This window comes from Salvelinus sp. IW2-2015, linkage group LG1 (assembly GCF_002910315.2).
Source record: "Salvelinus sp. IW2-2015 linkage group LG1, ASM291031v2, whole genome shotgun sequence".
NCBI classification, from domain to species: Eukaryota; Metazoa; Chordata; class Actinopteri; order Salmoniformes; family Salmonidae; genus Salvelinus; species Salvelinus sp. IW2-2015.
In genome coordinates, this window is record NC_036838.1 from 24,704,098 (window position 1) to 24,716,674 (window position 12,577).

Genomic DNA, 12,577 nt, shown 5'->3' on the forward strand with positions numbered 1-12,577 from the left:
GGAGGATGGAGAGAGGACGGGAAGAGGGTGATAAATAGGGAAATTGAACTGAGGAAGTGGAACGTCGGAATGGGAATCTCGAACGACACAGAAACCAACTTGGAAGAAACTAATAAGAACGGTCAATTATGGCGTTGTGTCCCAGTAAATGAGGAACATTTGTCAACAGTAAAATATGTTATTTKGTTCTAAATCTACACACATACGATTAAATACCTTAAACACAATATGAAAGACAAAACATATATTTATTTATTATTCTGGTCAACCGTATTGAGAGTCTTTCCATCATAGAAAAATGACAGTTAATGGACAATAGCAGAGGGAGAGAGGGCTAAAAAAGGACGAGAAGAGAGAGATTCAAGAAGAGAGAAACCAATTCAAGTAGAGAGAAAGAAGAGAGAAAGATTCAGAAAAAAATGTGAGACAAAGAGTTGCATATTTCAGTTGAAGAAGAGGGTAGAAGGTTAGTCAGTTACAGGGTGCACAAACAGTATAGGCTTCTGGAGTGTGTGTGTGTGTGTGAGAGAGAGAGACCGAGAAAGAAAAAAAGAGAGGAAGTGAGAGAGAGAAATAGACACCAGAGAGATATGACTGGAGTCTTCCACAGCCCTGTAGATAATGGAACAGTTAAAAAGAAGAAAGTTAAGCAACCCACCTCCCCCCCTCCGCACCCCCAACGGCAGACCGAGAAAGCCTGAACTCTTTTTGACCCGCTGTACGAGAGGGACGTATACGTTTACATCCAAACAYCACAACAAGCTAATCATCCTTCGCCCACTCTACAGGGGTTTTGCTGCAGGTATGTTGTTTCAGCGTCGTTTCAGCGTCAGCGAAGGCTAATGAAGCCCATAGGGACACAGAATAGCCGCTGGACATGCTAGCGCTACGATTGCCTATAGCTCACTCCTGTAGGAGGGGAGAGCAGCACTGTCGAACCAAAGCTCGCCTTCTGGAAATGTCTCCATAGGCCCACTTTATTGTAGCGCCACGGCCTAAGAAWCCCGCTCACGCGCCYAAGAAAGGACCCAACTTGGCTGATGCATTGTCGGGGAGAACCTTCTAAAACACATGGAGAGAGAGGAGGAGGTATTCTAAAGGGGAACACCTACACCTTTTAGGTTTGTTTTGGGAAAACTAGAAAATAAACCATGACATTCTCTTCTGTTAGTTCTACATGTTTCAAAGAATAAAAGCATTGTGTTTGGGACAAATCATTCAATACACCCTAAACCTCAACTAAATCTTGTGGTGAACAATGTGTAAATTGAGCAAGTTGAGGAGACTAAACTGCTTGGAGTAACCCTGGATTATAAAAACTGTCATGATCAAAACGTTTTGCTGCAACAGTAGCAAAGATGGGGAGAGGTCTGTCCATAATAAAGCGTCGCTTTCGAAACATCCCCATCAACAAGGCAGATCCAACAGGCCCTAGTTTTGTTGCAGACGGACTACTGTCCATTCGTTTGGTCAGGTACAATTGGCCCAGAACAGCGCAGCATGTCTGGCCCTTAAATGTACACGTAAAGCTAGCATTAATAATATGCAGGTAAATCTCTCCTGGCTCAAAGTAGAAGAGAGATTGACTTCATCACTACTTGTACTGACTTGTTGAATGCACCGAGCTGTCCGTTTAAACTACTAGCACACAGTTTGGACACCCATGCACACCCCAGAAGACTAGTCTATGGGGGGTGCACAGTACTACATAGAGCCATGACTACATGGAACTCTATTCCAAATGAATTAACTCATGCTAGCAGTAAAATGAGAAAAAAAGAGAGATAYAATTACACCTTATGGAACAGCGGGGACTGTGAAGAGACACACACACATTGCATTTTGTATTGTAGATATGTGACAGTAGAGTAGTGGCCTGAGGGCACACACTTAAATGTGTTGTGAAATGTATTGTAACATTTTTATTTATATATAACMGCCTTCATTTGGCTGGACCCCAGGAAGAGTAGCTGTGAAATCTGGTGGGCATGGGAGTGGTGCCATCTCTACTGCACTGTGTGTGTGTGTGTGTGTGTGTGTGTGTGTGTGTGTGTGTGTGGGTATGGAGACAATGGACCTCGGCTTCCTCTCCACCTCCAGTCTTGCCACTCGGATTTCTTTGAGCGGTGGTGCAACAAATTTCCCGCAATTCTACATATTTTGCCATGAAACCAAGATAAAATTCTGCAGTTTGAAAGCTAGTTTCTTGCAATTCTGCACATTTTACCATGGCCTTTTTTTGCTATCCATGTGCCTCAAATATGAAAGTGCCCCATTTCATGACATTTTGGGGAATTTCAGATTCTCCCTGACTGTGTAGGTTTTATTCTGGAGGTTGTTGGTTCTCAAAGATGATCTTATAAATATATGGGTCCATTATCTTTTCTACATACTTTATACCTGGTTGTAGTCATTTAAATTTACACTGAAACTGTTTTACAATCACAAAATGCAGTAAATGCAACACACACACATGTCAAAAGTTTGGACTTTTCTATGTATGTGACCACCCCTGGGTGTGTATGTGTCTCCTTCCTATACACCCACAGAGAAGGAGACCCTGTGGAGTACCCCGGCAATTAAAGGGTGTGTGTGTGTGTGTGTGTGTGTGTGTGTGTGTGTGTGTGTGTGTGTCCCACTACATAACGCAATTGGAGACCTGGTGAAAAGCTCTATTTGAATACAGTCTCTAAATATAAGCTAGCCAATGGTGTGTGTGTGCGCAACAGGCAGTAAGTGTGTTTCTGCTTCCCATCTCCCATCACAGTAAGTCTCTTCAACCCCAAGGCTGTGTACACTGAGACAGTGAAACAGAGTTGGAGAGAGAAAGAAAGCGAGAGAGGGAGCGAGCGAGAGCGAGCGAGACAATCCTTTGTAGCAGCAACAGCAGTATTAGTATGATCCTGAGAGTCATCCATTATAACTCTCTATCAGGTTATATAGAGATATGTCTAGTTGTGTTGGTGGGTAGTGACTATCGCTACAGGCAGGCCTCCAGTGTGTGAGTCACAAGTGACTAGGTAGGGTTTCCACTCCCCCACCCGAGGGCCCAGAGCTACTGACACCTTACATCCCAGGGCCCATATTTACAAAGCGTCTCAGAGGAGTGCTGGCGTAGGATCAGCTCCCCTCTATCCATATAATCGTATTCATTGTGATGGAAAAGGCATAACTGATCCGAGATCAGCTTCTACCCTGCAACACTTGATCTCCTCCTGATATTACCCATCTGGATCCTGACTCCCAACCCACCATTTTAGGGATCACTTAGTTAGAGAGCTATCCAGCTAAGGGGTGACAAGTTACAGACAGTAGAGACAGAGGTGGCATTGTGACAGGCAATCTAAACAATGCTAGCTAAACAGACTGGTACCCCGGCTAATTTAGAATGACTGAATTAAAAGGAGGCTGAAACAACCATATCATACCAGCACAACAGTTATCAAAACAGTCACGGTGAAGAAATATGTTGTCTTATTCTTCCCTTTGGAGGACAGACAGCAGGTTAAAGCTCCTCACAACAGGGAGGACAAGGGGGAAGTTTATCCCTCCTCTCATCACAATGCAGTGCTTCRGTAGCTCTTCTCGGTCTTTACCTGTGAACGCTGGCGAGGGGACAGATGGGAGAAAGGGGAGGGAGAGGAGTACTCAATCCTGTCAACCCCTTATAGATGGTCTTCTCTCTTCTTCTCCTCCTATACCTGCGGAACCCCTGGAGGGGACTGGAAGGAAAAGAGGGAGATAGAGAGGGGGCTGCTAAAGCGAGAGCAGGTGATGGTAGTTGAGGACCCCCTGGTGCGTACCTGAGTRTGGATGCGGTTGAGTCCCCTGAACCAGAGGACCTGTCCCCTACGGAGCTCCATCTCAGCATGGTCGATCTCATCATCCCCCTCGTTCATCTCGTTTTCGGGAACATCCTCCTTATGGGTGCCGTGGCCAGCCTCCTTCAGGAACTTCAGGCGGTGGGTGGGGATGGCTGTGATCAGCTGGAGGAGAGAGGAAGAGAGAATGTTTGAATAAACATTTATCTCACTCAGCACAGTAGGAGTAGTTCTACACCCTGTAATAATGCTGTATGAATGTATTGGGGAACGGTCGAGGAAGAAAGGGAAGAAAGAGAGCAGTGTACATGATCTGGGAAGAAAGAGAGCAGTGTACATGAGAACAGGCAATTTGGTGCATTAACATTCAGAGCCACATCCAGTGCCTTCAGAAAGCATTCACACTCCTTGACTTTCTCAGGAGAATAAAAATGTGCTGAACAAGTACCATCATACGCTGCATGGACTCACTCTGTGTGCAATAATAGCGTTTAGCATTATTTTMAAATGACTACCCCATTTCTGTACCCCGCACATAKAATTATCTGTGAGTTRCCTAAGTCGAGCATTGAATTTCAAGCACAAATTCTACCATGAAAACCTGGGAGGTTTTCCTATGGTTCGCAAAGAATGGCATCTATTGGTAGATGGGTATAAAAAAAAAACATACATTGAATATCTCTGAGCATGGTGCACTTATTCATTTTACACTTTGGATGGTGTATCAATACACCCAGTCACAAAAAAGACACAGGTACCCTTCCTAAATCAGTTGCCAGTGAGGATGGGGCAAAGGCAAATGGTGAGGCAAATGGTGATTTGAAAACAGTTACAGAGTTTAATGGATGAGATAACTGAGGATGGCTCAACATCATAGTAGTWACTCCACAATACTAACATAAATGACAGAGTGCAAAGAAGGAAGCCAGTACAGAATACAAATATTCCAATAAGGCAGTAAATTAAAACTGCAAAAAATGTGGCAAAGAAATGTACTTTATGTCCTGAATGCAATGTTTTGGCCAAATCCAACAACACACCACTGAGTACTGGTGATGGCTGCATCATGTTATGGGTAAAGCTTGTAATCGACAAGGACTAGGGAGTTTTTGAGGATAAAAAGAAACGGAATGGAGCTAAGCACAGGCAAAATCGTAGAGGAAAACCTGGTCCAGTCTGCTTTCCAACAGACACTGGGAAACAAATTCACCCTTCAGCAGGACAATAAGCTAAAACACAAGGTCAAATATACACTAAAGTTGCTTATCAAGATGATGTTGAATGTTCCCGAGTGGCCTAGTTACAGTTTTGTCTTAAATCGGCTTGAAGATCTATGGCAAGACTTGAAAATGMCTGTCTAGCAATGATCAACAACCAACTTGACAGTTTTTTTTTWATAAAGAACAYAATGTGCAAATATTGTACAATCCAGGTGTGCAAAGCTGTTAGATTTACCCAGAAAAACTCCCAGCTGAAATCGCTGCCAAAGATGATTCTAACATGCATTGACTCAGGGGATTGAATACATATCTAATCAAGATATGTTTTATTTTACATTTATTTAAACAAATATTTATAATTTTTCTTCCACTTTGACAGAGTATTTTAGGTAGATCGTTGAACAAAAATGACAAATCTATTTTAATCCCACTTTGTAACACCAAAAAATGTGGAAAAAGTCAAGGGGTGTGAATACTTTCTGAAGGCACTATATATACACTCCCGTATGTATTTATTTGGACAGTGAAGCTAAAACTCTTAATGTCTCTATAGTCCACCATTTTAGATTTGAGATCAAAAGCACAGAATTRCACCTTTTATTTGAGAGCATGTTTCACTGTTTAAAAACAAATGCACTTTAATCTAGTCCACCCCTTTTGAAAGTGCATTACATTTAATCAAAAGTGTGCATTGGAGTCAACATGGTCCATGCACCAACGATTTGAGGAGGGGAGTCACCTTTATTGTAGGTAATAATATAATATGTTTCTGAACACTTCTACATGAATGGATAATCATGCATGAATTGTGAATAATGATGACTGAGAACGTTTCAGATGCACACAGATCATGCCCCCAAAACCTCTCACCTAGGGCTGTTGCGGTGACCATATTACCGTGACACTTGCAGTCATGAGTCAGGACCGCAGTAAAATTCCACGTGGCCGTTGAGTCACGGTAATCTCCTCTTATGCACATGTTAGTAGTACCCAACTCGCTAACAATTGTCAGGTCACTAATGGCCTGGCACTCAGGGCTCTATTGTCCCTCTAACCACTTTGACATCAATGCAAATGCAATCGAAAATCACATCACTACTCACCTCACTGTGATTGACCAATTTGAAGAAAGAAATTCTACAACAGGTTGAAACTGAGTGGAAAACGTGGTCAATGTGAACGATGTTTCAAAGCCTAACACAACGYCCTGGACAGTGCTTTCTAAGTTGATAATTAATTKAAAACACCATATGCATGTTAAAGTTTAAGCATAGCATAAGTTTAAGCATATATGAGCCCAAGTCTGAAAGAAAACCAGAATTAAAAGAATGATTGTTATAATATAATACATAGCCTACACATATTAACCTCTTTCAGCTAGGGGGCACTATTTTATGTTTGGAAAAATAACATTCCCAAGGTAAATGGAGTATTTCTCAGGCCCAGATGCTAGAATATGCATATAATTGACAGATTAGGATAGAAAACACTCTAAAGTTTCCAAAACTGTCAAAATATTGTGTGTGAGTATAACAGAACTGATTTTGCAGGCGAAAACCTGAGGAAATCCAACCCGGAAGTGCCTTTTATTTGGAAAAATCCCTGTTCCATTGCTTGCCCATCCTCCATTTAAAGGGGTATCGACCAGATTCCTTTTACAATGGCTTCCTCATGGCTGTGGCCAGGCTTTAGACATAGTTTCAGTTTCAAAATCTGACATGATAGGTGGCTTAACAACAAGCTAAGCTGTGTTTTGGTATATTTCACTTGTGATTTCATGATTATAAATATATATTTTTTTATTTTTATTTGGCACTCTGCAATTCAGAGGTTGTTTACGAAAATGATCCCGCTAAAGGGATCCGTGCGTAAAGAAGTTTTTAAGCAAGGCAGAAAAACATAAAAACTGTTTTAATATCTTTGGTTTATAACTGGTAGCCTAATTTAAACAAATTCAGAGTAGCCTAAAATTAGGCCTAGCAAGAATTTGTATTTGATTTTYAATAGCCTAGTAATAAGACATTTTTATATTTCCATAAATAATAGGCTGACACATTACCTTTAACTACAGAATATCTCCTTCATTCCATTCTCAAGCGCGCAGAAAGAGGGTCTGTCAAAAGTTTAAATGTTTAGGTTGTGAAAACATGTRACTATTGATGTTCCCGGACAGACTTCACTTAGTTCCCCAAATGAAGCACTGGGTAGCTGCAGGAACAGGGTTGGAGAGCCCATGGCATACAGAGTTTGGGTGGAATATCACCTGTTGGTGAGAGGCTGCATGCTCCTCAAACAGTGGTTGATGCATGAAGTGAAATAACCGGAATAGCCTACCCAACATGAGTGAAAAATGAACCAGCAGGAAAGTGGCCTCCATTCGCTAATGGAGTGAATACTGATGACATTTATGACATTCACCTGCCCCTGTTCCTGCCCATTTGACAAAGGACCACTCTAAATCTAAACTAATTTGACCTATCAGCAAAGATCAGATTCAATTGAGAATAGACTGATGAGTGAAAATATGATCACTTGGAGAACAGCATGTACAGCCTGAGGCAAGGAACAGAGTGCGAGCTTTTTTTCTCTCAACTTTCTCAAATCAAATCAAACTATTTGTCACCTGCGCCAAATACAACATGTGTAGACCTTACCGTGAAATGCTTACTTACAAGCCCTTAACCAACAGTGCCGTTCAAGAAAGAGTTAAGAAAATATTTTCCCAATAAACTAAAGTAAAAAATAATAAAAAGTAACAAAATGAGGCTATATACAGGGGGTACCGAGTCAATGTGAGGGGGTACAGGTTAGTCGAGGTATATTGCACATGTAGGTAGGAGTGAAGTGACTATGCATAGATAGTAAACGGCGAGTAGCAGCAGTGTAAAAAACGAATTACACTGCTGCTGTGATGTACTGGGCCATACACACTACCCTCTGTAGCGCCTTACGGTCAGATGCCGAGCAGTTACCATATCAGGCGGTGATGTAACCCGTCAGGATGCTCTCAATGGTGCAGCTGTAGAACTTTGAGGATCTCGGGACCCATGCCAAATCTTTTCAGTCTCCTGAGAAGGAAAAGGTGTTGTCGTGTCCTCTTCACGACTGTCTTAGTGCGTTTGGACCATGAAAGTTCGTTGGTGATGTGGACACCAAGGAACTTGAAACTCTCGAKCAGCTCCACTACAACCCCTTCAATGTTAATGGGGGCATGTTCGGCCCGCCTTTTCCTGTAGTCTACGATCAGCTCCTTTGTCTTGCTCACATTGAAGGAGAGGATGTTGTCCTGGCACCACACTGCCAGGTCTCGGACCTCCTCCCTATAGGCTGTCTCATCGTTGTGTAGTCAGCAAACTTAAATGATGGTGTTGGAGTTGTTTGGCCACGCAGTCGTGGGTGAACAGGGAGAACAGGAGGGGACTGAGCACACACCCCTGAGMGGCCCCAGTACTTAGGAGCAGCGTAGCAGATGTTGCCTACCCTTACCACCTGGGGGTGGCCCGTCAGGAAGTCCAGGATCCAGTTTTCACATTCACTTTTAACAAGGCACACCTGTTGATTGAAAAGCATTCCAGGTGAAACTTTTTGAGAGATTGCCAAGAGTGTGCAAAGCTGTCATCAAGGCAAAGGGTGGCTACTTTGAAGAGTCTCAAATATATAATATATTTAGATCACTTTAACAATTRTTTGGTTACTACATGATTCCATGTGTTATTTCATAGTTTTAATGTCTTCACTATTATTCTACAATGTAGAAAATAATAAAAATAAAGAAAAACCCTTGAATGAGTAGGTGTGTCCAAACTTTTGACTGGTACTGTATATGCAGGAACACGTTCAATTGTAGAACCATCTAATGAGTGAACATGCAAAACATTCTTACGAGAGTTTTAAAACATACATTTTATTCCCCCCCCCATTAAGCACACGTTTTAAATCCGTAAAGGATTCCTGCATAGCTATAAAATCTGACTGTAGTTTTGACACAGCCAGATCAACAGTCAAGGCAATAGTTTTACTTGTTTTACTTGCTATATTGTATTTACTTCGCCACCATGGCCTTTTTTGCCTTTACCTCCCTTATCTCACCTCATTTGCTCACATTGTATATAGACTTATTWTTCTACTGTATTATTGACTGTATGTTTGTTTTACTCCATGTGTAACTCTGTTGTTGTATGTGTCGAACTGCTTTGCTTTATCTTGGCCAGGTCGCAATTGTAAATGAGAACTTGTTCTCAACTTGCCTAGCTGGTTAAATAAAGGTGGGAGAAAAAAAAAATATATATTTAAAAAAATTGTATACATAATAGTAGCACCTGCATATAGATTAAGTTGACTATGTTTACCAGATTGACCAACAGTGTTTATATAAATAGTGAAGAGAACAGGTCCTAAAATTGACCSCTGTGGTACAGCTTTATGCAGCAAGAAATTCAGACTCAACCCCATCAATCACGATGGCCTGAGTTCTGTCACAAAGATAATCATGAAACCATGAACAGGCATCAGTATTCAGGCCTATCTAGGACAACTTAGTCAATAAAATAGCATGATCAACACTATCAAAAGCTTTTGACAGGTCCACAAACAAAGCAGCACATTTAATTTGAGTGTCTAAAGCATTGACAAGATCATTAACAACTAAAGTGGTTGCTGTAATAGTGCTATGCCCAGGCCTAAACCCTGATTGGTTTACATTAAAAATAKATTTCTCAGATAAAAAGAGAAAAGTTGTACATTTACCAAGGATTAGAGAATATTAGCTGGACAAGGAAGTCTTGAAATGGGGCGATAATAATAATAGTTTATTTTTAATTTACAATCCGTAGAAGCTATGAGAATAGGAAGGTTCAAATCTTTTGTGAAGCATCACAYCACAGTTGAAAAATATATGGCAAATAAAAATCCGAAATGGATGATGTTGGAAGATAGATGGGAAGGGTTGAGTGGAACTGAAGGGTGGGACTAATAACAAGATAAACAATGTAGGGCATACGGGATCTGTGAAATGTGTATAGGTGCTGAGCTTTTGTGAAATAGCACAGTTACAAGTGGAAATCAAACTGGATGGACAACAGAAATAGAGGAAGGACTAAGAACAAACAAGAGATAACTATTATAAAGTAGACTGTGTCTGTAAAATGTGTATAAGATGTATAAATTGAAGGTAAAAACAGAAATGTTTATCAGTTTACTCCAATTGGGGGATCGGTGGTAGGGTTTGCGGGGAATAATAATAAAGGTGTATTCTTTTAAAAAGTATGTATGTCTATATAGGTATGTGTATGTATATATGTGTATATGTATGCATACGTGTATGGATATATATATTTACCCCAAAAAATATGGGGGATTGGAAATGATGCAGACAATTACATTGGAAGCAACATTCTTTCCGCAATATTAAGCTGATCCACCCCTAAAAAAAATAAAAAATAAAAAAATAAAAATAAAAAGGGGGCGATAATGATTATGATCACTACTATCCCCGCCCTTATGGAGTGGCAGCACAATTTGAATATTTCCTGATAACAATGTTAAATAAAACATGTGGGTTATTGAGCCAATAATGATGGGCGCTGCACACGTAAGCAGACCAGGATCCAATTGGTCACCCCCTGTGGATTTATTGTTGTCTGTTGCTACCAAAGCATCCAGGACTTATTTTTTCTGTAAATAGCATAGCTTTCACTATCATTTCTCTGATAATTCAGCAAATTTCTCCTATCAGCATCTAACCCAATATCATTTTGAATAGGCTTAGAAGTTCCTTTCAAAGAGATAGCCCGCTGAAATAAAATGGTGATTACATGCATCAATGATGTCATTTTTTTCTGTAATGAGGCCAGTGTCTGAATTAATTTGTTGTGGCAGAGAGGAAGAAGTAGAACCCTTCAGGGATTTGACAGTTTTCCAYAATTTAGCCGGAAAATACAATCAAGGTCAATAAAATAAAGACACAAACAACTGGGCAATGGTCACTAATGTCTTGTGCGAAGAGACCAGTAGAAGACGGTAACATCAATCAGAGTTGACTTTGAAGGATCTTTAGGGTTGGGCCGTGTAGGCTTAGTCACCAGCTGGGTTCGGTTTAGATCCTTATACATGGTTTTTAGATTGTCTGAAGCCTGCATTTCCCAATCATAATTCAGGTCACCCAGGACAATAACTTCTAATTTTGTAAAAGAAGACAACAAACTAGTTAACTTCTCGAGTGCACAAAGGTTAGCCGAAGGAGGACGGTACACCCCTATGGATACATTTTTTCCCCAGACAAAAGCTACAAGATTGTAGCTTAAATTATTGGGCAAGGGAAATGGATTTCAGTAAAGAGACAGACTAAACTTTATTTTTTAAATAAAAATGGCCACTCCACCACCTCTACCCTGTCTGTCAGCTCTGAACACATAACCCTAAATATTTATATCAGAGTCCAGAATGTCTCCAGAGATCCAACTTTCAGTCAATACCGGAATGTCCGMAATAGCCCAGATCATTAATGTAATCCAGTTCAGGAGGCAAGCGCCTGATGTTCCGATACATAAACCCAAGTCCTTTACGATTTTTTAAGTCACATGGGAACTCCAGCTCAAACAAGCTATGCTCAATAGGCGGTTCTAGGCCCTGTCTGATGGTTGATATTGAAATAGTTGGTATGGCTATACGTTCGCATAGAACCGCACCATTTGGTCTATCCCCATTAGTAATAGAGAAAGGAGAAGAAATTGGAGTTACTTTTCCAAGGTTAGCACCATAGGGTCTGAGGCCGCAGCCAATGTCAATATGAGGAACTCTCAGAGTAACCAATGATGGAATGCTATAAACTGACTGACATGGGCTTTGGTTGCTATCCTGCAACAGCCCAAGCCCTCTACGTGATTTGAAAACCGAGGGGGTATTCAAGTTTATGGAATTCTCATTTGAACTAAAAGCACTYGGTGAGCAGACCACATACTCCTCTCTTGAGCTGACAATAGCAGAACTAAGAGGAGCTCAAACTAATGGGTACAAGATTACAACTGACAACACCCCCAACAGTAACGCTTAGAGAGGATGGGAGATATATGAGTGGGGCTTGGTATGTCTCGGAGTCAATATCTTAACGCGGCCTTGAAAGGTCGGGTCCAGGCTCCGAGATGGTTTGGGTGGAGTACATCATCCCCGTAGAGCATATTTTTGTTACCAAAAAGTGTCAAAATTGTCAATAAAAGTTAGGCCATGTGAGTAAGACTTTTAAACAGGTTAACATTCACAAGGCCYCAGGGACATTCACAAGGCCGCAGGGCCAGATGGATTACCGGGATGCATACTCACGAGCATACACTGACCAGCTGACAAGTGTCRTCACTGACATTTTCAACCTCTCCCTGATGCAGTCTGRAATACCTACATGTTTCAAGCACACCACCATAGTCCTTGTGCCCAAGAACGCCAAGGTAACCTGTCTAAATGAATATCGCCACATAGCCCTCACATCTGTAGCCATGAAATGCTTTGAAGGGCTGGTCACGGCTCACATCAACACCATCTTCT

At 41.2% G+C, this 12,577-nt stretch overlaps 1 protein-coding gene across 7 annotated transcripts in view; it reads right to left on the bottom strand.

Moving 5' to 3' along the window:
* The window catches only part of LOC111963489 (plasma membrane calcium-transporting ATPase 1), a 160,006-nt gene that overhangs the window by 14,862 nt on the left and 132,567 nt on the right, over positions 1–12,577 (bottom strand). For all 7 annotated transcript variants that reach the window (XM_023986978.3, XM_023986985.2, XM_023987002.2 and 4 more), the window contains one exon: positions 3,804–3,986. In XM_023986978.3, coding sequence (XP_023842746.1) covers positions 3,804–3,986 — 183 coding nt within the window. The remainder of the gene's footprint in view (positions 1–3,803; positions 3,987–12,577) is intronic.